Source organism: Raphanus sativus, chromosome 4 (assembly GCF_000801105.2).
Source record: "Raphanus sativus cultivar WK10039 chromosome 4, ASM80110v3, whole genome shotgun sequence".
Taxonomy (NCBI): Eukaryota; Viridiplantae; Streptophyta; class Magnoliopsida; order Brassicales; family Brassicaceae; genus Raphanus; species Raphanus sativus.
Window position 1 is genome coordinate 43,531,613 of NC_079514.1, and position 26,909 is coordinate 43,558,521.

At 35.6% G+C, this 26,909-nt stretch overlaps 3 protein-coding genes, 2 long non-coding RNA genes and 1 pseudogene across 8 annotated transcripts; 3 read left to right on the forward strand and 3 right to left on the reverse strand.

Annotated features, from left to right (window-relative positions):
* Positions 1 to 429: 429 nt before the first annotated feature.
* On the reverse strand, positions 430 to 1,344 carry LOC108852762 (pectinesterase 5-like). Its single transcript, XM_018626248.2, has one exon. The coding sequence runs from the start codon at positions 1,300 to 1,302 to the stop codon at positions 652 to 654; it is 651 nt and encodes a 216-aa protein (XP_018481750.2). The 5' UTR covers positions 1,303 to 1,344; the 3' UTR covers positions 430 to 651.
* A 6,691-nt stretch (positions 1,345 to 8,035) lies between these two features.
* LOC108848583 (boron transporter 1) lies at positions 8,036 to 11,579 on the reverse strand. Its single transcript, XM_018621978.2, has 11 exons — positions 10,973 to 11,579; positions 10,682 to 10,874; positions 10,457 to 10,595; positions 10,210 to 10,375; positions 9,979 to 10,145; positions 9,716 to 9,889; positions 9,546 to 9,641; positions 9,338 to 9,469; positions 8,941 to 9,260; positions 8,600 to 8,867; positions 8,036 to 8,516 (listed from the first exon to the last, which is right to left on the reverse strand). Exons 1-11 carry the CDS (start codon positions 11,157 to 11,159, stop codon positions 8,265 to 8,267), a joined length of 2,094 nt encoding a protein of 697 aa, XP_018477480.1. The 5' UTR covers positions 11,160 to 11,579; the 3' UTR covers positions 8,036 to 8,264.
* Positions 11,580 to 15,828: 4,249 nt separating this feature from the next.
* Positions 15,829 to 17,060, forward strand: LOC108851807 (uncharacterized). 2 transcript variants are annotated; one of them, XR_001949394.2, is made up of 3 exons: positions 15,878 to 16,137; positions 16,401 to 16,483; positions 16,676 to 17,060. It is a non-coding gene; the product is annotated as an uncharacterized LOC108851807 (long non-coding RNA). The 2 variants fall into 2 exon arrangements; XR_008944788.1 differs by having other exon boundaries at positions 15,829 to 16,137; positions 16,401 to 17,060.
* A 4,365-nt stretch (positions 17,061 to 21,425) lies between these two features.
* LOC108848566 (ADP-ribosylation factor 1) lies at positions 21,426 to 23,126 on the forward strand. Of its 3 annotated transcripts, none has more exons than XR_008944129.1 (7): positions 21,426 to 21,566; positions 21,890 to 22,068; positions 22,170 to 22,240; positions 22,352 to 22,471; positions 22,554 to 22,672; positions 22,758 to 22,829; positions 22,929 to 23,126. XR_008944129.1 is itself a non-coding variant. In XM_018621960.2 (7 exons), exons 2-7 carry the CDS (start codon positions 21,921 to 21,923, stop codon positions 22,932 to 22,934), a joined length of 546 nt encoding a protein of 181 aa, XP_018477462.1. In that variant the 5' UTR covers positions 21,426 to 21,566; positions 21,890 to 21,920; the 3' UTR covers positions 22,935 to 23,126. The 3 variants fall into 3 exon arrangements, 2 of the variants coding, with proteins under 2 accessions (XP_018477462.1, XP_018477463.1); XM_018621960.2 differs by having other exon boundaries at positions 22,748 to 22,829; XM_018621961.2 differs by lacking the exon at positions 21,426 to 21,566 and adding an exon at positions 21,631 to 21,792 and having other exon boundaries at positions 22,748 to 22,829.
* Positions 23,127 to 23,128: 2 nt separating this feature from the next.
* On the reverse strand, positions 23,129 to 25,134 carry LOC108848567 (galactinol synthase 1-like; annotated as a pseudogene).
* Positions 25,135 to 25,782: 648 nt separating this feature from the next.
* On the forward strand, positions 25,783 to 26,376 carry LOC130511939 (uncharacterized). Its single transcript, XR_008945458.1, has 3 exons — positions 25,783 to 25,910; positions 25,979 to 26,108; positions 26,237 to 26,376. It is a non-coding gene; the product is annotated as an uncharacterized LOC130511939 (long non-coding RNA).
* Positions 26,377 to 26,909: the final 533 nt, after the last annotated feature.

The window sequence follows — 26,909 nt, forward strand, 5'->3', positions numbered from 1 at the left end:
TTATGCTAAGTAGTATTTTCAGTAGAATTTCGTTGTGGGCCTAAAATGATTAATTATCGACTCTTTGTACTTGTCTTCTAAAAGTCTATATAGCCATTCAAAATTTAGGTCAAAATGTAGAATTAACAAAAGGAAAATTCTTACTAAAATTCACACATTGAAAATTTAGTTATCAATTATTTAAAAGAATATTAAAAAATACAAATCATCATAATTAATATCATGATTATAAGGTCTCATTTAATAGATAACTATATTAAAATATACTATATATCTATGTTAGTATCATTTAAATTTAGTTATATACAAAATAGATAAATATGATTATTTAGATTTACTTGCCATAAAATGATAGTAAATAAACAAGAGTGATTTTATCTGATTTGCCCAATTCTAAAATAAAAATAAAAATTGCATACATAAAAGGCATTATACCAAATATGTTATTAATATTATATAATCACATTTGTCCATATCCTTTCCAACCACGAGGTCCATACATGATTATCACCCATAACGTATTAATCACAAACATACATTAGAAGGAACCTTTCTTTACAAGATTCCTAACATAACTGAAAAAAAAAAACCCAAAAGATGCAGATTATTCATCACCATAGACGATGCCATGCTTTTTCTTCGATAAATAGATCAGTAGTAGTAAAATGACAAAGGTGGTGGGAGCAACGAATCGGTATCTTTCTGGTTAAGTTTGGTCTTAATGTTAAGAGTGTTAAAGACTTTGCCCATTCCAGCGAACACATCCACAGACTCGCCACTCATTCTTTTCCCGAGCCCAATCCCTCCTTGAACCTCTTTCAACAACGTTTTGTCATAGATGTCATCGAGACAAGTCGATTGGTAGTTGAAGATCGATGTCATCTTCTTCTTGCATGTGAAGTAATTATCGGCCATGCTCTTGATGTCTTTTCCAGCGGCTTTCCAGAAATCTGAAAAGTCTTCCAAGGCGTTGTTTAGCTGTTTCTCACAACTGGTGATGCAAGTTGTGGCAAATTTGTCTCCCTTGTACTTGGGTTTGATTCCAGAGAGGAACTTCAAGCCCTTTTTAACCGAGGTTTCTGCAGCCGTCGCTAAGTGACGGACCAAAACGTCGGGGTCATTGCTTGGGACAGTGTTCAGGGTTATGCTACAGAGACGTTTGTCTTGGACAACGTCGCAGATCCCTGCGACGGTTTTCAGGTGTTGCGGTGTGACGGCGTCACGTTTGGATGGGATTATAAATCCAGTTGCGGTTAGGGCGATGCATAGAATTAGAAAGGCGAGTTTTATTGGAGTGTTCATTTTTTTGGGTTTTTTGTTACTGGACGTGTGGATTGGAAAGGATTGGATAGAAAAAGAGAAGGAATAAGAAAGGGTACGTATATATATAGAGATGTTTATTTGGCTTTGCTAAATTTGAATGTTTATTTTTGTTATTGGTTTTGACTATTTTCAATGATCAATGGATGATCACGAGTGAATTGAGGCGGTTTTATCTGTGGACATGCCATGCTCTCTCCCAAAAGAAAACCTATTTCTTTCTCCTTGTTTCTATCAGCCAACAGAGACCCTCAATATCATTCTATCTTTTGTTGCGAAATTAGGTAAGAATGAGAAGTATTCAACAAACAAAAAAAAATGGTTAGAATTTAAACAAATTTATCTTAAAAACATATTTAATAAATTAATAACCATGGTAACAGAAACGGTATTAAACTATATACACAAAAAAATCGTTTCATAGCAGAAAGTTAACCAAAAGATTGTCAATGATTTAATGTTTTTGTTAAATAATACATCACCGGAAATTTCTATGCACATTAAGATTGTCGATGATTTATAGCTTGTTGACATAATTGTATTTTTCTTTTTTTTTGTAAATTTACAATGGAAATGATGTTGTACTAATTATTTTAAGCTTTAGACAAATCATCATTTAACAGATTAATACATTTATTTTGTAGCAAAAAAAACAAAAACAAATTAATACATTTATGACTTACTCAATGGTTGCTTCGATGCACATTGCAATACTTTCATGACTTGTTCCTTCTCCGGTACATGAACTGCAATGCAAATCAGAAGCTCTAGGGCTGGAATCCGAATCTCACATCCCAAAGAAGACAACTCGATAAGCTGCCTTGCAGCTCCAGCTTCTACTATTGCTCTTGAATGATCTATGTGTAAGAAATTACACGGGCTAGCAAATTTAGTGAGTGCTACAATTGCTTCTCTTGCTACCTCTGGATCTCTATGGCCAAGGAGCTTCACCAATTGTTCAATCATTGATATATCAGACGCTCTAAATGATCGTGCCAGGTTCCCTATTAATGTGATGTATGGTATAAGTAAAACCGTGTCTCCATTTTCTTCAATGAGCTTATGGATTTGATTTACAATGGCCTTGAAAACTGGAGACTTGCACTTGAAAGCTGAGTCTCTTCTCAAGCCAGAGTCTTGCTCTGCCACAGAAGTAATCTCTACTAAAACCATCAAGGAGTTTAACCTAACTTCTTTGTCTTGTATCTCAAGCAAACCTGTGAAAGTCAAGAATCTTTTTGAATCGGTGATGCTTTTGCAGATAGATGAATTTCCTTTGGCTAGCTCTCTCAAAGCTTTTGCTGCCATTGCCTTCATGTGCCAAGAGTCTTCTTTTTCGAGCTTCGAAGTCAAACGGCTTAACAGGAGCTGAATCACGTCATGTTGTGCGAACAAGTCTTGGCTCTCGGGGAAGCTCGCGACCAACACGGACGTGGCACAAGCCACCTCTGCTTGAACCCTCATCGACCCTTGTTTGAGGATCTTAACAAAAACAGAGCAAATACCATTACGGATCATGATCTCTGCGCATCTAGGGTTGTCACTGGCCATTGATCTCAGCGACCTAGCTGCTTCACAGGAGTCGTCATCAAGTGTTCCCGTGTAGAGAATCGCCATAAGTTCATATATCAAGAACAGAGTTGGATCCTTTATGGCGAAAGGTGGGTGACCAAATAGCTGCTCTTGTTCACCATCATGCGATGGAGTGGAGACGTTGAGGAGCCACGAGACGTCATTGATGGATCTTTCGAGCCTGACAAGCATCTTTTGGTAAGTGGAGACGCGGATTATTGTCAAGACGCGGTTCCTTAGCTTTGGGGTGCATTCGTCTAACACAGCGAGAGACTTGTGAAGCACAGCTTCGGCGATTGAGATGACGTGGCGGGTCGGAAACTCGCAGAGATTGGAGCTGGCGGTTAAGGCAGTCTCCAGCAGCTCTAAGAGCTTTTGTGCCTTGATCTTGACCACGTACCACTCCTTCTCGAAGGCTGTGGCTTCGTTTGAGGCCTCAACAACTTGAACCGCAAGATCAATCGCGGCGATAAGGATAGGCTTCACCGTATCCGCCATAGAAATGAGATTGAGTCCAAAGCGTAGGAACAGAGTCGTAGAAAAATTTACTAGCGTATGAAGACAAGAAATTAAGTTGTCTTTTATCATGTGATTCAAGCAAAATATCTCTGTCTATTTTCATTCGACTTAGATTGTTATTTTTCTCTTATGTTAGATGTGAGAAAAGTATATACAATAGGAAGACACCAAGAAATTTCCAAGTCCCTTCTTACTTTTTCCTTTAGACCATACCAACTAGTAGTATTTAGTATTTACTAAGATCATTTAGCGACCTGAATATCATTTTATCACGTGTTACTGTTGGAAGTTGAAACCGTTATAACGACAATCCATGCAGATTCCATTAAAAACAGAGTTGAGAAAGAAAAAGAAGAGTGATAGATTCAGACAGAGACATCACATTTACATTTATTAATGGACGCAGTATTCTTGTTGATATTTGGTCTCATGGGCTTCGTTTACAGTAAAAGTCAATCTCGGCCATCGAGCCCAACCAGATTATAAAGGCCCATTATGATGCTAAGTTGGTTTCCTTACTCGTAGAGCCATGGCCCTCGACGGATTGTTGATGGGTTGAAAAACTTCAAAGAAGCAAAATTTCACTAGAAGAGGAACGTTAAAAGTTATTGTGTTATTCTCTAACCCTTGTCATGAAACTACATTTGATTCAATAATTACAAGAGTTGACTGGTTGAATCTGTAATCGCGTGTTTTAACATTAAAGTTTCGACTGCAGAAAGTTTGGTCGTATAATTACTTGACGTGAATTTGTAAAAAGTTAAAGCTATTAAATTAGCGTTAGAGAAAGAGAAAAACATAATAAAACCAAAGAAGACTTTTACGGCGGTATAAAATATAAGTATGATTGTTTAGCGATTAATTTTAAGAAAAAAATAATCCCTACTTTTCCTAAAGGTCTATCTACAAATTAAGCCGCCCCTAAGAAATTAGGATTCTACGTTTTATATAATTTCTTCGGGTGATAAAAACTTAATATATACTCCATCTGTTTCAAAAAGATGCATGTTCTAAAAATAATAATGTATTTTTATATTTTCAATGTATTTTTTATCAACTAACAATAAAAATTTGTGTACTTCAAAAATATTAATTGCATTTTTTAAAATTTTATTGGTCTAAAAATACAAAAAAATACAAAATTACAAGAACTATGTATATATAACTAAATTTTAATGTATTTTCTTAATAAGTGTGAAAATCTTAAAATATATATTATTTTGAAACAGATGGAATAGTCTTGGTATTTAATCAATATTGGAATGACCAAATATGATGTATACCGAGCTAGTATTAAATTGTAAAGATCTCGACTAACATGCATGTCTTAATTTATACGTACGTAATAGTTTGTAGATTATAGATCAGTGGATACATAATAAGAATGGCTTTTAATCAAGCTACTTTGGGATTGACACATGGAAAAGGGTCAACGCGTATGTCTAATCTCTCCTTCCATCAAAAGCGAAGCAGGAGAATGTGGGATTTGCTTTTAAGGTGAGGAAGAGAGGAATGAATGCGAAAGAGTTCTGTTTTAGTCTACGACAATAAAGAGTCCCCAAAAAAGACAAAGATCCATTGCATGATGTAGACGGTGACCTATGCCTAAGGCAACTTATTATTTTTCATTATTGCAGACAGCAAGAATATCAATTTAAAGCCAAACAAATTTCACTGTCGATTGAGTCAATGGTTAATGCTCAAGACAAAATTTAGCAAAAACGAAAAGAACAGGATAAGCCAGAGTTTCCTTTACTATCTCTTCTTTTTGTTATAGCCACCCACGTTTATTTCTAAATTTTGTTTTGCTAATCCGGGATTTTAGAAGAAATGTCAAATTGATACTAAAGCATGCATTCTTAATGTGAACATGATACCAGCATATCAGATATGAGATATCAACATATGAGTTCTTTTCCATTCCATCATATGATTACACCAGCAAACTAAACCCTAATTTCAATATATAAAAATGGCTATATTTTCCCAACAGGGTCGGTCTCAATGATCTCATGACCTCTCATACATTATATCGCTACTCAAGTGCTACTAATATACTTTTTAGAGGATAATCAGAGACCATTCCTTTTCGTATTCATAATGACAAAATTCTAAATCAAAAGGCATAAAAAACTATTGCAGTGCATCCCTTTTCCTTATTGACATCGAACACTCGATCGTGGTTTTCTACTTTTGTCTTCGTCTGGTTCGATTTTGGAATAAAAGTTGACCCTTGTGTTGTTTTATATACACACAGTACCTTCTTCGAACGACATGACTTAACATTAACCAGATAGCTACTCTCTTCATGCTCGAAAGCATTTGCTTTTGCTTCTATAAACTGTATATACGTAATCATTCACACTACCCTTTTCCCATTCTTTTTCTTACTGCCTTTTGTTTCCATATATGATATAATGTATTTAATTTACATGACTATTGATTTGCATAGAGTAAAAATGTCTCCAATTACATCAAATATAATGCGATGAACAGTAGTATTTCAAGTATATAGTAACAATGTTCATTTATGCTTTGTTTAGAGTAAAAAAATTGTTTCCAATAATATATCAGTTCACTTTTATATGTTTTTATTTTCCACTAAAATAATTTTTTATATTGTAATCTTTACATTTAAATATTATACTTGGTATGTAATTTGCGTTAGTACATGAAAAATAAAATGGTAGAATCTTAACATTTAAAGGTTGTGGGTTATACAACAAATTAATAAATTAACAAATTAATAGAGAAAAAATATATTTAGAAGATTCCTTTTAAAAATAGCTTTGGAGATGATTTTATATAAATTATGCACACGTAATCCTTAACTTTGTAGAAAGTGCATGTAATTGATCTAAGAAAATGATATTTGTATACAAATCTTAATCATCTCTCAGATAAATAAGAGCTACAAAACTATATTGTTATGATCTAATTTCTAGTTTGAAAATAACTCATTTTGTAAGAAAACTTTTTGTGAATATATTAATCTTAGGCATCAATGGAATGGAATGATCTATTCCACTACTTCTATAGTTTGTTTCTACCATTTAAATTAAATGAAATAAAATACTCATTCTATAAATCAATAACAATTAAAAAAAAAAGAACATTCCTAAACATTTATCTACAATTTTGTTAAGAAATAAATGGATGGCTTTCAATTTTAACCAATTCCATTAATCTTATTCTATACATTTTTATTCCACTAATCTCATTCCATAGTTACCATTTATAGCCTTATATTCATTTGGAAATAGAGCTCTTCAAAGATTTATAACATGAGTCACACTAACTGATACAAATATATCATTGAATATATTAGTGTGTTTGAGATTTTAAACTCGGTTAAGGATTAGAGGTTTACGAAAGTTGAATGATTTAAGAGAATAAATTTGTTCTAAAAAGAAAATGTGTCGATTCTTTGTATAAAGTTCTTGTTCTTATAGAGCGGATCACCCTTTTCTTTGCATGCCTTTCTTATTTATAAAAGCTGACTCCAGTGATCTTTAGAGAGTAGAGTCTTTTGGTTAGATGATGACTACAATCGACACCGCTCACTGTACTTATTGTGTTGAGTCCACACGCAGTCCTCCACGAGATTGGTGGGATTCATAGATCATGGCACTTTATGATAGATATTATTTTACTGGACCGAGATACGATCTGAACAAATTGAATGGGTTTTGAGGAAGGCTAATTCGATGGAGGTGATAACATCTAGAAAAAGTAAGACAAACACTTATATTTTCAAATGTTCTATAACTGAGAAAACCAGATATAAACATCTTTTATCAGTCGTGTCCATGTAAAAGTAAGGTGTAATACACCTGAGATGAGAATATGAAAGTGGAGAGAAGATAGCAACTCTATATATCTGCAAAAGCATGGCCCAAAGAAATAGTGTTCAGACAACTAATTATCTGATTAACATGTTACTTATGTATGTAGCCTTAGCGAATATAAAGTTGACTGGCTAAAAGAGTAAAATAGACTGTCACTCAAAGATTGCTACCGTTAACATTAAGTTTTTTTTTTTACATACATTGTGCAATAAGTAAGATTTTACAGAGACTCAAGATACTGAGTAGTGAGCATAAAACACACAACACACAAACTAAAGACGGATTCAAGAAGCTTATACTTTTTCATTCTAGAACTAAAGATCAAATTAATTAAGTAATTATACATCCACCCTCATTGGGGTTTTGTTCTTGAAGAATCACAATTAATAGAGATGATGAGAGTAGGACGTTGCTACGGCTACAAGAAGCTAAATAATACAAGAATGAGGATTAGATATTTCGATTTAATTAATGATTTTGAGAGAAAATAAACTTATATTTTCAAGTGTTCTATCTGAGAAAACCAGATGTAAACATCTGTTATCAGTCGTGTCCATGCAACAATATATAAATCAGTAGTATACACCTGAAATGAGAATAATGAGAGAGAAGATAAGATAGCAAGTCTGTATATCTGTTAAAAAACATAACTCAGAGAAATGGTGTTCGGACAACTAATTATCTGATTAACATGTTACTTATGTATGTAGCCTTAGCGAATATAAAATTGACTGGCTAAAAGAGTAAAATAGATTATCACTCAAAGATTGCTACCGTTAACATTAATTTTTTTTTTACATATATTGTGCAATAAGTAAGATTTTACAGAGACTCAAGATACTGAGTAGTAAGCATAAAACACACAACACACAAACTAAAGACGGATTCAAGAAGCTTTTACTTTTTCATTCTAGAACTAAAGATCAAATTAATTAAGTAATTATACATCCATCCTCATTGGGGTTTCGTTTTATTTAGCTTCCTGAATATATATATAGTCTCTTCTCAGTTGGAGGACTGATTCAAGGGACTCCTCCCACAACTCGCCGGCTTGGGACTGTTTCCAACGATTCGAGGACTCAACCTTATTTCACTCACTCTTGGACTAGACAAACTCCTATTATTGAGCGGAGTTGAACTTGAACTCGTGACCTTAGGACTACTCGTGTGCCTAAACTCTCCTCTGCTTCGTGTAATAACCTCATCAAGAATCTCTGAGTCTCCTGGATACGAAGTTGTGGACCCAATATCCGTTTCCTGCTTGAAAGTTTTTTAAGTATGAAAAAAAAAGGAAGAAGCTAAAGTAAAAAAAAAACAGATGAGTTATGTTTTTGGTTTACCGCTGCAAGATTAAAGGGTAAAGCTGGAGCTTCTTCATACTCAGCTGCGTCCAAGTCCTGAAGATGAGCTCCTTTAAAGAACCTAGGGAGTATGTACTGTCTAACCGGGATTAAGAACATGATCATTAAAGGGAACATGACTCCTGCTATTGGGATCCATGTGAGGCCAAAGCAGATTAACAGATAAACCGTTTGGAAAACAGTGAACATTGCAATTGTCTTGAACGGAACGGTTTCAACGAACGTTGCGTGGTAGTCTTCAAGAACCCTGCAACACACACAAAATGAGTAATGAAGCTTCTTTAAGTTGATTAAAAAGATAGGAGGAGGTTTGGTTTTACTTGAAACGGCGACTTGGGGCGGTGAAGAGAAGTAGGATTCTCTCCCAGAACTGGTTTCCAGGTAAGCTTTCGATGGCCATGAAGGCAAAGTATCCCCAAAGGACCGAGGTTGGGATCATTTTAAGGATAGGCATAGCTGCAACGCATCCTCCTACCATTGTGGACTGAAGGAAGTTGCTTACACGCTGCTCTTTGACTTCTACAGGTAACAGATCATCAATCTCTTTCTCTAAATCGAATAGAGTTTCATCAACTGGAGCGTTGAGGTTTCCGGTGAATGTAGTTGCTTGGATTGTTGATTCTTTCAGTTCTTTTAAACCCTGCCGGTGGAAAGAAATTTTTCTTACTAACTCCTTGTTCTATAATTGGAAAAGAAAAATACAAAACTGTTGTTTACTTGAGGTTGCTGGTATACTAATGGTGTCTGCATGTGATGATAAGTTTCTTGCATACTGTTGTAGAGTTGTCCCAAACTCGCATTCTTTTTTATGCTTCTTCTTGCTGTTGCAACCAGTCTGTTACGAAGCAACTGCATAGAGACAGAGAGAGTCTTGATCTCAGAACGAAGGTTAAAATAAGACTTGAGGTCAGGTGAGTGACCTTACCTGATACTTGAGAGTTGCTAAGCTCTTGGTATGCATAGGAGATTGAGGAATGACACCATTTGATGGAGGGACTCCGAGTAGACCACACATTAAGGTCTGCATTGATCATTATGACCAATAAGCCCCCAAGAGAAAATATTTTTAGACATGTAAATCTTTTATCTTCTTACCAGGAACCCAAGAAGAAGCAAGTCGTAGTGGTAAGAAGAAGGTTTTCTCAAATTGAATTCTTTTTGTTGAGCAAGCTGTGAAGCAACGCTATGATCAAAGTAGTAAAGCACAGCAATCATTGATGCTGGAATGAAAGCTCCTATTATGTAGACTACTGGAACATCAAGCATCTCCTGTGTATTTTTTTATAAAAGTCACTGAAGGTATTAATATCTCTATATGAGGGTGGTGGAGATGAAAGAAGAAGAAGAAGGACAAATACCTTTACAACGGTCCAATTAGCATAAGCACCAGGGGACCAAGGGTTAGGGCTAAAAAGTCTGCGGGGGATTCCTTTAGGAACATCTCCTGATGGAATGTAGGAGACACCGGTCCACACTAGCACCATGAGTGGTACTCCATAGTCAGCTACTAGGCTTCTGAGCCAGCCTGCTCAAGCAAAACTGAGTCAGTAGATGTTTTGTAAGAAAGAATGCTCTGTTTTTTAACTTACCAGTACCGTAACGCCATGATCTGGCTTTTCTGCTTCTAAGTCCAGTTAGAAGAAGGCCAAAGGAGAGAACCAGAGCGAACATCCCATTAGCAAACCTCCAGGAAGGTAAGAACTCCATCAGTTTCTGATTTTCTCGTTCGGGAATGCGAAACTCATCCACTAGCCCCTGGAGAATTAATCATGCGGTTAGAGATGATAATAATTAGAAAACAAACATTAATGGAAATGTTGGTGAAAAGGTTCATACTTTGATGGCTTGTTGCATGAAGAGCATAGCGATAAGCAGTCCAAACAATTCTCCAGCTACACGAGTGAACCTATTGATGATGGAACAAGCTCCGCATATAGCCATCACAAACAGCATCAAAGCAGTCCAAACACAAACCCTACACAAACATGACACATTCAAACAGTGTTGTCAAGACATGATTACTCTCCTTTAAGCAAATCAACAGAAGAGGACTGGACTTACCATCCAGACCAAGCTAAGAAGAGGTCTCGTCCAAGTTCAGGTCTAGCTTTTGCAAAGTTAAACATGAATGTATACATGATGACAGTTGGCTCAGCAACACCGAGTATAAGCAGTGGCTGACCTCCGATAACAGAGTGAATGATACCGCAAATGGCGGTGGATGCTAAGGTCTGAACAGCCGTGAGAACTCCATCTGACAGAGATTTCAATATCCAAATTTCAAAATCTTTTTTTTTTTTTGATAAGATAAAATGAAGTGAGGAAATTGGTAAAGGTGGAGACTTTAGTTACCAGTGTTTCTTTCGAGCTGTTCACCGAAAGAGATGACAGGAATGGCAGAGGCGAAGAATATGTAAGTGGTGGGAGCAAGAATCCTAAATCCAGCTTTGAATCCACCGCTCCAGTCTTGCTTATAGCACATGAGTCTTCCTTTGAGATCATTCTTGATTCCTTCGAACGGCACAAACGTCTCTTCCATTAGTGTGCTCTGTTTCTCTGTTTAGTCAATTCGTCAAACACTTGAGGAGGTCGTTTCTCTCTCTCTCTCTCTCTCCGAGAACGCAAAAAGATTTTGAGCTCAAACCCGATTTAAGGGGGGAACACAACTCATAAACTATTTCAAACCGGAGAAACCCATTTCAAAGAACATCTCTCTGTTTCAAGGTTAGCTAAGAACAGAGGGGAGAAAAGTGCAGGAGGTTTGTGAAAAAAACTCTGAAACTGGGAGACAAGGATACATGGAACCTGTTTGTTTACATGAATGAAGAAAGAGAGGGAAAGGCTGTGTGTTTTGGTTTGGATGAGAAGAAAGTGAAGAGTTGTTGAATTACATATGGAATTTTCCAATGTAAGTATATACTATATGTGTTGTTATGTCTGGTGTGCAACTGGCAATGAATACGAAGAAGACGAAGGAATCTCCATTTATATAAGCTACTCAAACCCATTATCAAACAATATATGTATTATTTTAAGATAAAAAATAATTTAGAATAGCAACAAAACACTTTTTACTCGATTTCTTTTTAAAAAATTCTAAATTAATATTCATTTTAAAATAATGTATATATTAGTTGGCTTAAGTGATCATGATCTGAAGTTTAGTACCTTACAATATGTGATTAGAATGAAGATTTAGAGTTTGGAATAATTTAGTCATGTATATTTTAACTAATGTTGTTTTAGAGGTTTTTTGTATGTTACTTTTTTTTTTTGAAACCTATGTTACTTTATTATTACTTTTGTGCTATCTAGATTATTTGCTTTAATTTCAAATATATATATAAACAAAAAAAATAGTAATTCAACCAAAAATAAAAAAGGAATTACTTAACCTACTTTTTTTTGCAATCATCAAAGCTTATGATACTGTTTATGTTTGGATAAGATAACGTAATTCAAAATTAAGCTATGAAAAGAGGTCAGAACTCAGAAGTATAATGATTTCAATCTCCCTTCTTTGATAAGAATGTGATGAGTTAATTTTGATAAACTTATACTCCTCTCGGTAATTTTAAATGAGAATATCCGAAAATATATAACAGTATTGGATAATATTAATATAAAGACATGGATATGTGTTCGAAAAAAAGAAAAATATAAAGACATGGATTTTATTTTGCAATACGTGGAGAATAAAAGTACGTGAAACCCGGGGATGGTTTTTTGGAACTCGGAATATGTTATTAACAAAGTATAAAAGAAGGTTACGTTACAACTTACAAAAAATCACACACACAACAAAATGTTTAAAATGAAGGTGAGTGTCAGTGAGATTGACATGTAACGGTTTGGAATTATTTTGGCTGTCTCATTCTGTAAAAAATATCCCTTTTCTTAGACTTCAAATTTTTTTTTTTTTGAATGAATGTTAAATTTATTCATCAAAAAAGCCTTAATACAATCTAATGCATATTGTTATCTTGCTTACTCTTATCTGTCGTCTATTGTTTTGATAATCAATTGGTCAACTTGCATTAGAATCTTATTTGTTACAATTGATATACCCTTATATTCTAAGTTTCGTCATATTAGTTATTAACAGCACGGGTTATATTAAGTTTTATTGCACAATAATCATGTTTTCCCGAGGTTTTTTATTAAGAACAGTTATTTTTTGAAACATACCTAGAGTTATCATATGCTTCGTCATAGATTTTCAGCTCAAAAGATCGAAATACTTTTTGATACAAAACTACGAGTTTATGAGTAATATATATGGCTTAATCATAACGATATTTTCTAGACAAGAGAAGATGACAACTTTTAATTATATATAATAAAATAGAGTCGTAGATACTGTACGTATAAATTTATAATTATGTAGTGATGTGGCAATAGTAAGGAAGTCATCCAAACACACACAAGCATCTAAAGAACTAAGAAGCAAACTTGACCTAACTATCCCATCCCGATTGATTTTATATCAATTCAACTTAATTTACTTTTTGTGGCCGATTATATTTTTCATTAAATTATATCAATAGAAATATTTGTTAGGATTTTGATGCAGATACGTTTAAGAGTTGTCTTTCAAATGTTTGGCTGCGGTTTCGCACACATATTTTAAGTTGGTGCTGAATTCACCATTGCCATCCAGTCCTTTTTCACTAAAGGTTTTCTACCTAAAGGGGTGAACACAACAATCCTAGCCCTCATCCCCAAGAAACTTGAGGCTCGTCACATGAAGGACTATCGTCCGATATCCTGTTGCAACGTAATCTATAAAGTTATTTCGAAGATTATTGCTAATCGGCTGAAAGAAACTTTACCAGATTTCATTAGCCTCAATCAATCTGCTTTTGTTAAAGACAGACTACTTATTGAAAATCTGCTTCTAGCAACAGAGCTGGTCAAAGATTACCACAAGGACTCGATTTCTCAGAGATGTGCCATCAAGATTGACATATCAAAAGCTTTTGACTCCGTGCAGTGGACGTTTCTGCTGAATACTCTTAAGGCGATGCGGTTTCCTCCGGTATTCATTCACTGGATTTCACTATGCATCACTACGGCTTCCTTCTCAGTCCAGGTGAATGGGGAGCTTGCGGGTTTTTTTAAAAGTGATAGAGGCTTACGTCAAGGCTGCGCTCTCTCGCCATATCTGTTTGTCATAAGCATGAATGTTCTCTCTAAACTTCTGGACAAAGCAGCTCTGGAACGGAAGATTGGGTTCCATCCAAAGTGTAAGAATCTAGGATTAACCCACTTGAGTTTTGCCGACGATATTATGGTATTCACAGATGGAACTGTCCACTCCATTGATAGTATTGTGGCGGTATTTGATCACTTTGCAAAAATCTCTGGTCTTCGTATCAGCATGGAAAAGTCTACGATCTATTATGCGGGGGTACAGGAGTCCACTCGCCTAGCAGTGCACACGCAATATCAGTTTGAATCAGGCGAGCTCCCCGTTCGTTATTTGGGCCTTCCCCTCCTAACTAAACGAATGGGTGTTCAAGACTATCAACCATTGCTTGAACAGATCAGGAAACGCATAAGCCTCTGGACCAACCGCTTCTTATCGATGGCTGGTCGGTTTCAACTAATATGTTCGGTACTTGTCAGCATCACCAACTTCTGGATGTCCTCATTTCGACTACCAGGAGAATGCCTCAAGGAAATTGATCGCATCTGCTCAGCTTTCTTGTGGTCAGGCCCTACTTTGAATCCTAGAAAATCTAAGATATCATGGGAGGTAGTTTGTACGCCTAAGAAAGAAGGGGGATTGGGTTTAAGACCGCTAAAGGAAGCAAACATGGTCAGCTGTCTGAAACTTGTGTGGCGACTAACCTCACAGAAATCATCACTATGGGTTCAGTGGGTTCGGGGAAATCTCTTGCAGAACAGAAACTTCTGGACGGTGAAAGAAAATACCTCTTTGGGATCCTGGATGTGGCGGAAATTGTTGAAATACAGAGACAAAGCAAAGGCTTTTCACAAGATGAATGTGCAGAATGGACTATCAACTTCTTTTTGGTATGACACCTGGACAGACATGGGACGTCTGATTGATTTGGTTGGAGCACGGGGAAGTATCGAGATGGGTATCAGAGATTCAGCTTCAGTGGCTTCTGCTGTAGCACGACGAATGCGCAGTCACCGGGTTGATCTATATAACTTATTTGAGGAGGCTTTGGAGAACCAAAGACAGAAGATGACAGATAGAGAAGACGTCTCTCTATGGAAATATAGTGATGACAGCCACCGGCCAGTGTTTAATACTAAAAGAACCTGGAGTCTAATTCGGCAAGTACACCCCGAGGTCCAATGGCACTCTGGGATTTGGTTTCAATATGCAACTCCAAAGTATGCTTTTTGCACCTGGTTAGCGACTCATAATAGACTCACCACGGGAGATCGTATGGCTGCCTGGAGCAGCACCATCAACCCTTTATGCATCTTCTGCAACCAAGGGATAGAAACAAGAGATCACATTTTCTTTGGCTGCGTGTTCTCCACGGAAGTGTGGTCTCAACTGACGAAAGGGCTGCTACGCACCAATTTTACTACAACCTGGGGCGAGATACTCCAAATGGCAACAGACACGACTCTGGATATGAAGGCTAGATTCTTGCTGCGGTATACTATGCAGGCCTCGGTTCATTCCGTATGGAGGGAGAGAAACGAACGACGTCATGGCGCATCACCTACGAGCCCAGCCTCTTTGGTCAAGATGATTGACAAACAAATTCGTAACTGGTGTCTGACAGTTTCAGCTAAGGGACACCGAAACTATGAAGCTTTGTTACAACTTTGGTTTGCTGTGAGGGAGTAAGCTCTGTTTCAACCTCTCTGTTTTTCTTGGGTTTTAATGTAAAAGGCATAAAGACCTAAACAAATATGCTTGATGTAAAAACGTTGGTTTTCTTTGAATAAATTTTACAGATATTCAAAAAAAAAAAAAAAAAACATGACCCATAAGAGACTTCATTAGAGTAATTAAATTAGTAAATGCCAATTAATTAAATAAATAATTCCTGTACGTGAGAAATGCATGGGTCCACGCCTATCCATCAGTCTTAGCTTTTTAAAATTACTCAGATTGACTCTAATCATACATATAATGAATAGAATAACTCATATATTTATGTATTTACTAGAATGATTTACAAGGGATACAAAAATACCAAAAAACCAGTCTAAACCTCATTCTTCACTGTTTTGCCATTTTATTTTATTAATATGAATAAAATTTTAATTGTAAAAAAATAGAAATTTTTTCTTTCTCTCTCGCTTAAACTGTCGACAGAAAAAAAAAAAAAAAAAAAACTTGCGACTTCTTCTTCTTCTCCTACGCTCATCCCCGATCTCAGGCAACTCCTTCTCCGTCACCACCTCCAAGTCACAGACCCCTTCGATTTCGAAAACCCCAACCCCATCTCGTGTTCATGTTTGTTGCGAGAGAGAAACCCTAATTCCACACCACCGCATGCAATTCCCAGAAACATAAACTTGTAAGTCATAAATCCATCTTAATCTTGTTTGTTGTTCTTTTTGTTAACACTATTTGATTGATTGGATTTTTAATTTTGAAAACTCTATTTCCCAAATCCCCTTTTCCTCTGATGTTAAATCCAAACACGTGATTTGTTTTTTTTTAATAATTGAGCACAAAGGTTGTTTATTTGATATTGGGTTTTTTTTTTAACCTTTGTTTCTACTTAAGACAGCAACACTTGTACTGACTGTAACCGATTGTGTTTGTTGTTTATCCCAGGATGGCTTCATCTTCTGTCATTAGAATGTATCCTCGGCGTTTGTACGAAGTTGGGAGAACACCAATTCAGAACAGAATTTGATGTATACAAAGATTTGATGTTACTTACTAGAATTTTTGATTCTTTAGGATAACATGGATAGAGCTTTACCATCTCACCTCTGATTCGAATTACTAATAAGTGCTTTTATATTCTTTTTTTTTTGTTCTCTGCAATGACTTTGTTCTCTGTTTTTTTTTTTTTTTTTTTACTATTTTCGTTACATATTATTCAGTCATGGATGGTTCAGAAAAAGATCAATTCACAAGATGGATTGCCAATACAATGTGTTGTGAAGAAGGAGAAAAAACTAAGAAGATGATACAGAAGGAGGAACTTACGAACAAGGAGGAGAAAAAGAATGAGAAGAAAGCTGAAGTACCAGTAAAAAAAGTAAAGCAAGAGAAGGCCTTCGATATACCAGAAGTAAAAGATGAATCTATATCATCAAGAAGCTTGGGAAAATCATCTTTAATGGAATTTAGATGGATGTATAACTTGCTGGTTTATGGATTTAGATGGATGTATAACTTGCTAGTTTTTGGCTTTAAATGGATTTATAACTTGCTGGTTTTTTTTGGCTTATGAATGATGGATGTATAATAGTTTCGATTTATGCATTGATGGATGTATAATTGACGTAATATGATCATTAACGTGAACTGGGACCAGAACAATAGGTCTTATTGATTTTGAAAAAAAAACTATATGAAATACCCAAATACTAACGTGAAAATGTAATGAAAAACCAAAAGAGCAGCCCAATATAGCACCAAAGACAAAATGAAAACCTAATTGGAGTTAACGTGGACATATCTTTTAGATTAAACCAATGTTTCAAATTGGTTAAAATTAATTTAAACTGAAAATAACTCTAAACCAAATTTCAAATTAATTAAAACCAAATTCAATCAAACCGAGATTCAATTTAAATTAAACCAAAATTTAGATGAATTTAGCCAGAAATTCGAATTGTGTCTCACTTTAGTAATTAAAATTTATTTAAAAGTCTGCCGTCAAAGACTACAATTTAAAAAATCTGCCACCAAATGAATACAAAAGTCAGCCGTAAAATTAAATCGGGCAAACATATCTATCAGCAAAATATATGTCTATTTCTGATAAACATATCTGTCTCAAAACTCTGACTACTTCAAAAAAAACTTGTGACTTCAACAAATCGGTTATTACATATGACAGACTAAAATAGACAAATCTATCAACAATCTTAAATCAGCCACAAAAATCTGCTGGTTTAAAAAATCTGTCGTACCAGAAAAGTCTGTCACTAAATAGTTGGCAGATATATATTTTACAACAGTTTTTTATAACAGACTTATCTTACGATAGATTTGTTTTTCGTTAAATAAGTCTGCCGTCGAATTTTTTCAAAATTAATTTAAATGGCACTTTTGTAATATTACTTTTTGATTATAACTAAAGTTAAGGGCATTTTCGACCATAAAATAATATCAGTAATTTTAAACTTTTAAGAGTTATTCTAGTAATTTCTCAACTAATTTGAGTCATTCTAGTACATTTCCCTTTTAAATATGTGCTTTCTGATAATTTTAAATATTTGATATTGTACGGATAATTAGTGATTGGTCCAAGAAAAAGTGTATTTTTGTAGATAAAAAAAAAGCGTATTTGTAGAGGTCGGAGTTGTTTTTGATGGATATGTTACCTGTGTAGATAGATAATATAAATGTTTTAGAGCAAATGCTATATTAGAGACCATTTGTATACCTGTGTCGAATTTAAATATAAAATTTAACACAAGTTTCAGAGTAACAACGCTACTAGAGACCATTTGTATACATATTGATCAAAATATAATATCTCAGTAGAAAATCGGTAGGATTTATACTTTGATAACGATAGATATTAAACCTGTTGAAGAGCAAGTATCTACGAAAATCTCCTTGCGTCAATGAATTTAATCGGTTCTCGTTAATGCCTTACCGCGTCATTGCATGCACACATATTTTTTAATAAAAGCAGTGCATGCACATATTGCTTTTACATTGCATGCTGACATATTTTTTCCTACAACAACAAAAGATAAGATTAAGATAAATCTCTCCATATCCAATTGTAACTCTTGTTTGAGAATTTTGTCAAAAAAACTCTCGTTTGAGAGCAAAATAATGCGTGACCTAGTAGTCTTGACTAATGGTAACTATATAACTGTAAAAAAATAATACTTAATTTAAAATACCAACAACCTGGCATGTAGAACAATACATTTCTTTTCAGTTTTTAGATAGAGAGGCGAAACAATGGTGGGAGAAAAACAAAAAAAAAACACTAAAACATACTTTATTGGTTAAAAAACATTAAAACATACTCCATCTATTAAGCAAAAGAATTGAAGTGAGAAAAGACAAAAAAAAACAACTGTGTATAAAGCCAAAACACATGATGGGTACATAAAATGCCGAACTTCCAGTTCAATTCCTCTGTATATGTATATGAGCATTCCCTTATTAACCAAAGAGAAAATGAAAAAGAAAAAACTGAACATCTCTCAAAACGGTAGGTACATAGGCTCTTTTCCTACGTCATTTCTCATTTTTCTCTCTGTGACACACTGACGGACACCCTTCACGATCAACAACAGTTCACATTATTATGATTTAATATAAACAGCAAATTGTGATTTCCCTCTAGCTTTAGATCTATTATGTTTAGTTTCGCGTCTGTTTTAGCACTAGTAGGAAAACGAAATTTAACCCGAGAAATGTTAGACCGAACGAACTCAGACGTTTTTTTAAGACCACGAGAGTTATAAACCTTAAATCCATAAATCTTTTACAGTATCCAAAATGCTTTTAAAATTTCTAATTTAGCTACTAGTGCATCTTTGGTCTGACCCTATATGTTTCTTCAGTCTTAACACAAAGACCACAAAACAAGTATGAACCGAGATTTCTAGAGCTCTCCTCCACTGGAGGCACTACCTACACTTGATCACTATTATGATCTTGCATTTTTTGTTTGCCATTATTCGGGGCCCGGCTTAACACTGTTAAGGGTCCTAGGACAAAAACTTTTTTTACCCTTTAAAATTTATATTCATATAACGTTTGAATTATTTTTAAAATTTAATCAGTAATATTTTGCATATTTCGTGATGAAAATAAAACTATTTACATATCAAATATTTTTGGGCCCTTTTCAATTTTATTTGTTTTATTTTTTTATCTTTTTTTATATAAAATATAGACTTACAAAAAAGTTAGACCTCTTAACTATTTTAATATACCGGGGACACGGATTTGGATTCAGGGCGGTCTCACCGTTTATCCGCTAATTAGCCGGGCATGCCATTATGATCTTTCGTTTCACTACACTATTGTCAGGGTTACTGTTTTTTTCTCTCACGTATGTTAAAATCGTTTACCTCGCTATTAGTTTTTAACAAATAATCACTCGTTTCATGTTAGAACTAATAATAGCAAAAGATGTTCTAAACATTTCGCATCAGACAACTTGAAAGCGCCAAAGACAAAGAAACGAAGTCTTTCTATAACTACCAATCTTGAAATATATACATGGTATAGTAGAATATATCAAATGTTTACCTCTAGACGATGGCACATATATGTGCATTTATAGTTGTCGACAATATATTTCATTCGATCCAAAAGTTATAAATAGAAACTGAAATAGTAATATTTTAAACAAACCATTTCACAACTAGTGCTTTGTATAAACTGATTTGACTAGAGTAAGATCGGCCTCAAGTACAAATATGACTATAATCCTAAAAGCTTTGCACTAAACGAAGTACAACAACAACAACAACAAATGATGTCATCACTCATAACTATAAAGAGATAGATGTCATGCGCAACATTTGACCAATTTAATCTACAAACTATAAATTAAAAATGTTTTACTATATGAAAAAATAAAATGAAGAAACAAAGCAATTGATTAGGCTAGTTCAAAACCACATCTCCTTAACGTCTGTGTGATGTTTGATTATGCGTCTGAATCTCTCTACGCACGTACAATATTACGATATTATATCCAGGATATAACAAATTTTGACATCATCTTATACATCTGAAAATAATATAATATATATGTATTTATAATTTTGTAACTTATCATTTCATATGGAAAGAGAGACTGCCGATTGTTATCTAGCATAATATATAAGCACCTGCCTCAAATTATTTGAAAGTCTTGTAGACTTTTTTTTAACTGAAAACCCTAGACGAATTAATAGAAATAGAAAATCTTTTAACGTATCGAACATGAAAAAATGCAAAACCTCTAGAGTTTTCGGATTGATTCTTAAGTTAATTTTAGAAAAGGTGCATGAAACATGTTGTCGACCACTTGCACAATAAAGTATGAAACATGGATGCATGAAGTCTAGACTTCCAATGTCTACATATATAATGCTTTGTGATTGGGTCTTTTCGTTATATTATCTTTTTTTGTGCAACGTCTTTTCGTTATCATGTCTCCATCCTCTCTTTCTTTTGCAATTCCTCATTTTAACTACAGCCACTATAATTTTAATCTAAACCGTAATAATTATCATCTATTTCTACGTTAAAAAATATTAATGAAATTTAAATTCCAGGAAATTTTGGAGCCTCGAAATTGCAATAATGTCCCATAGTTTGACATCAATTAAACGCGAAAATCATTACCATTAATTAAATAAACTTTGTAGGGCAATTGATTCAGACACAAGTACCGACCAACTCGAAAACAATGAATGCATACGATACGATGCATCCTTAAAAAAAAGCTTGTTTCTTCAGTCAGTAAGCCCAATGGGCCTATTTAAGAAGGTTAGAGTTAGATTATTTGTTAAACCAATATTTCAATAATGGGCTGAACTTGTGTTGACACAATAAGAAAAACTTGGTTATAGAACAGAGCTAGAAATGAGTATATGATTTTTAAATAAATATTTTTGTGGTCAAACATATGATTTTTAATTAAAAATATATAAATTCGCGTATTTTTAACGCTTAGTGGATTATATATAAGTAGAGATTTTTCAGTGGAAACAAAAAAAAAGAAAAGAAAATCGTGAAACGTAGGAAGGGGGAGGAGGAGCATCTAGGCATCAGATCTCGTACGGCGTTGTTTCTTCGGTACGTTCATTTCCTTCTCCATCTCTCTCTCTGCGCTGCGATCCGGATGTTTGCTGAGCTTTCATTGGCTCAGATCTGTTGTGTTTGGAAATGATGGATCTGAGCCGTAGAGGAATGAATGTGTATTGATAATAGTTGATTCGCTAGATTAGATAAGGCTCTTCTATTATTTATCCTGATTCGATCAAGTTGTGAGGAGCATTATCCCATCCATCCATCAGAGGAGGTCCACAATGTTATCTCCGTTGATCAATTAACATATTATTATCTGTTAGTTTTAAGTTTGAATATTGATCAAAATCTGTGTTTGTTTGTTTGTTTAGAAAGAAAAGAAAAAAAGAAAGGAAGGGAGAGATGGGGGTATCATTTGGAAAGCTGTTCAGTAAGCTGTTTGCGAAGAAGGAGATGAGGATCCTTATGGTTGGTCTCGATGCTGCTGGTAAGACTACCATCCTCTACAAGCTCAAGCTTGGTGAAATCGTCACCACCATTCCCACCATTGGTCAGTTCCTTCCCATTCTTCTTTCTTATTTGATCTCTTGTTTACTGTTTAATGTTGAAAATATTATTAATGTTTTGATTTTTTTTTTTTTTTTTTTGTAGGTTTCAATGTTGAAACTGTGGAATACAAGAACATTAGCTTCACCGTGTGGGATGTCGGGGGTCAGGACAAGGTATCCTCTCTCCTTTCATACCATTCTCTTTCCATATATAGGCGTCTGGTACAGTTGTGATATTCAACATTTACTAATGGTTTTTTGTCTTCTATGCTCTCTCTCATCCAGATCCGTCCATTGTGGAGACACTACTTCCAGAACACTCAGGGTCTTATCTTTGTTGTTGACAGCAACGATCGTGACCGTGTTGTTGAAGCCAGGGACGAGCTTCACAGGATGCTCAACGAGGTAAATATCTTATGAGAATCAATGCCTCTATCACGACTTAATATTAGTTCACCTTTTTTTTTTATTTTTCTGTTTGGCAAAGGATGAGTTGAGGGATGCAGTTCTTCTTGTTTTTGCTAACAAGCAAGATCTTCCCAACGCTATGAACGCTGCTGAGATTACTGACAAGCTTGGCCTTCACTCTCTCCGCCAACGTCACTGGTTAGCCCAATATAACTCTTTGTTCTCTCTATCCACAATCCAAAACCAGACATGCGAGCTTATTAATAATGACAGGTACATTCAGAGCACATGTGCCACCTCTGGAGAAGGTCTCTACGAGGGACTTGACTGGCTCTCCAACAACATTGCTAACAAGGTATGAATTTACTCTCTCTCTCTCTCTTTTAACTTCACTTCTCGTATTCATTTTTGGGTTAGATCCGAGTCTAACACGCTTTAACCTATGATGGTGCAGGCATAGAAAGGAGGTAGCAAGATTCCTCACTGCCTGTTTGGTTTATAAATCAAGGAGGGGTCTGTTTCGCTAGTACGTAAAAAACGAAACCAAGATTTTATTATCATATATGTTTTTCTACTTCCTCTCCCATCTCAAACTTCAAATGATATTACATTTTGTACTTTCCTTTAATAACTCAATTATTCTACTTTTGGATATCGATTTCATTAGTCAAATTTGAACTTCGAAAACATACAATCTACATTACACAAAATACACGAAAGCACATGAAACCAGAGACAACTTGTGTGGTGGTCGAACCAACACATAACCCTTAAGCGACAAAACCCGAATCTACTACCCCCTACTTCTAAATAATTTCGACGTTCAAGCAGCGGACGGTGCAGTCACACACTTGACCGGTCCAGCTTCAGTTAGAGCGGTGATAAACGGCTTCAGGTTCACTAGCTCCGATTCTCTCACGAGGTCTCCAACAGATTTCTTGTAATCCAAGGAATCATCGTTGTAAATATCCCACCATTTGTTCACTAACATTTTGATGTCTTCTCTATCCATATTAGCTTCCTTCCCTGTGTATCTCCATGGCTTCGAACCCTGTAATTAGAAAGGCAACAAAGAATGTGTCAGAACAGAACTCAATAAGAATCATTGGTCTAAATAAAACAAAAAGCTCGGATGAAAGATGTTGCATCTGTGTGTCTTAAATCTCTGTTGTATCAGTAAAATGCCCAGCCCCGCGGTACGGTATGCCTTTTCGGTTTAGGAAAGTTACTATTTCTATTGGGAAAAGGAAATCGGGTTTTTTTGAGGCTGTATAAATATGGGTCTAAGGGTTTGTAAATTATTATCACATCATTAATAAGAAACCCTAAACGGGTATTTGCCTCAATACGTTTTCTTCTCTATTCTTCTTCTAACCTAAACGACGGCTGTTCACAACAAAAGATAACTCACCGCTGCACAGTAGTGAACCACCTTGACTTTTTCCAGCTCCACATTCTCTGGGTGACGCCATAACATCGCCAAGACAAGGTTGTAAACTAAAGGAATCGGCTTGTATATTTTCTTGAAGTACATGTTCAGAAAGTCCTGCACCATGAAATCCCACAACTTAAAAAACAGAGCAAGAAAACAGAGAAGATCCAGTCAGATCACTTAGTTTTATCTCTTACCTGTTCAGCGAAAGGAGTTGGGGGAGTGATCTTTAAGGTTCTTAGCAGATCCTCGTAAGTATCTAGGCCGGGTTCGAACACGAACATACCGGCGTTGAAGTAAAGAGCCGGTGGTTCTCCAAGCTCCGCCCTCGGCAACTGAACTTTCTTAGGACATTATTGTTGGCAGTACCCGATCTTGTACTGCGGCGTGTGGCTCCATGTCTTCTCGCAGAAACAGTCCATCACCGCGTAGAAATATCCATCAGGGAGATCGAACAAGTGATCGATGTTTTCGTAAACTTGAATGTCACCGTCCAAATATATCATTTTACTGTACTCCACAAACTGCACATTAACACAAAACAGAGCATTAGCCCCTTCTACAAGCTAGGTTATATAACCAAAAAAAGGGAACGGTGTATTGTGTGAGTACCTTCCAGATACGGAGTTTGGAGTAGTTGATGACGTAATAAGCCATGGCAAACTGAGTTTGGTTCTCGGGTGGGTAAACGGGCTCGATCTCGCGGACAATGCAACCTTGTTCCACAAGTATGCGACGGTGCTCCTCTGGGACGTCTGGTAATACAGCCACAACGAGTGGATACGCTGACTTGACTTTTCTTAGTCCTTTGGCTAAACCTACGACTCCTTTCACGTAGTCACCGTTTCCAGCCAGAAATGTTACGTAGGCTCGATCACCGTGGACTGGTGGTGGCGTTTTTGTTATTGACACAGCGGATTTAACGGTGGGGGTTTGTGTAAGCTCCGTAGCCATGTGGGAAGCACGTGAGTTTAGAGGATGTTTGAGAAAATGTGATGAGAGAAGAGTATTTGTTGGTGTTGTTGTTGTCTTCCTTTGTGTGTTAGTAATGTGCTAAACAAGGATTTTTATAAGCGCTAGGATTAGTTGTCATCATGAACTCTAGAGCGTAGACGTGTAAGCTTAAGTTCTGACGGTGGTGATTGGCAATTGGTGAGAGTTCTGGAAGTGGGACTAACGGGAAGGTTATTACGGAAAACGCTAGAAGCAGCTACGGTGTTGTGAGAAATAGAAGATTGGTTATTCCCTGTGGCTGGATGCATTGGATATTCTTGTAGTCCTAAACATCAGTTAAAGTTAGTTCGTCCGAATAGTCTAGGTTATGTTATTGGTGTTTTTTCGGCACTTGGCTATGTTAGGTTAAATGGATAATCTACCAAATGGCTTATACTTGGCTATGTTAGGTGCAAAATTAAACAAGTGAGACGACTATGATTTGTTACTAGCTGTCTATGTAAGAAAAAATTGATTTGTAACAAGTCTTTTAATTATCCTTCACTCAGATTGGGCTTCTAGTTAACAAACCGTATCCCTAGAAAAGCCCAAGTGAACCGATCATCATCTTTGAAACTCGTGGGCGATCTGTTAAAATAGTAAACCAGTAAAAAAAGAGAGGGGGGTTTTGTGCTCTGGTGAGTCTAGATGCTTAAACCCGTGCTTAGTGATCTTAAAACCATATTATTACTGTCGAACCCCCATCTTAAAACCATGTGTACATTTGACTCTAAAGTCTGAAGTTCAAACGTGTTTTGTGTTGCAAAAGTTGACAAAAAGAAAATAGAATGAGACTAACGAGAGTCTGTCTGCCAAAAGTGTCGGTTGAGGTTGGACTTTTACCTTGATCATCGCCGGTCGTCTTTGATTTTGGTTCCTTATTATTCATCTGCTTCCATTATTGTATATGTCGTTTACTCCACTTTTTCTTTTATTCCTTTCATCACAAATCTTTGCATTTAGGAGATATTATATTCCGACCATGGCGTTATTATTATTGTTAAACATCAAGTAAGTTTTCTATAAATCCCGTTTTGTATCTTGTCTTGCATGTCTTAAATATATGTTCAAACATGCAGGGCTTAAGAGAACAGGTAAGAGTTGCAGGTTAAGATGGCTCAACTACTTGCGACCAGATGTTAGACGAGGCAACATCACTCTCGAAGAACAGTTTATGATCCTCAAACTCCATTCTCTCTGGGGCAATAGGTATGTTACCAAAGATGCTAATGTAAATACTTGCTTCCCCATTTACTAGTTAACATTTTCATAGAAAATATTTATTTTTGTACGTTTGTTTATATTTGTTTGTTTATTGTTTTCTTAAAACATGAAAGGTGGTCGAAGATTGCACAGTATCTACCGGGAAGAACAGATAATGAAATAAAGAATTATTGGAGAACTCGTGTGCAAAAACAAGCTAAACACCTTAGATGCGATGTTAATAGCAATCTTTTCAAGGAGACAATGGAAAAGGTTTGGATGCCTAGACTAGTTGAAAGAATCTTGCTCAGTCTCTGATCAAGTGGCTAAGGTGAAGCAAAGCATTTTAGATACTCTGAACACTGTAAGACAGTTCCGCGCAGAGCTTGAAACAAGGGAAAAGAATCTGGAAGCTTCGTTAGTCGAAGTTGACGCCTTGGGTATGTTTATGAATCAAGATCTACATGATTTTCTTGATATCATCATCTTTTGTTCATACTATTTAGGTTTATAACTTTTGGTTGATGAAACAGGGGAGAGGATATTGGGAATCAGCCAAATCCTCAACAGTAATTTGGTGTAACGTATAAGTAAAGAGTGGTTTGAACTTCGAGAAACAAAAAATTATCAGCAACCACCTTTGCACCCGTGGTGGTAGAGTTGCGTGCTCCACAAGAACGGTTCTTCCTTAAAAATATATTAGGTATTCTTCTTTTTCAGTATTTCAGATTTGCAAGACTGTTTCCTACTGATGACTGCTCATTTTCAGTAGCTCAGAACGTTTGTATGTTTGAATGGTTTATTCAT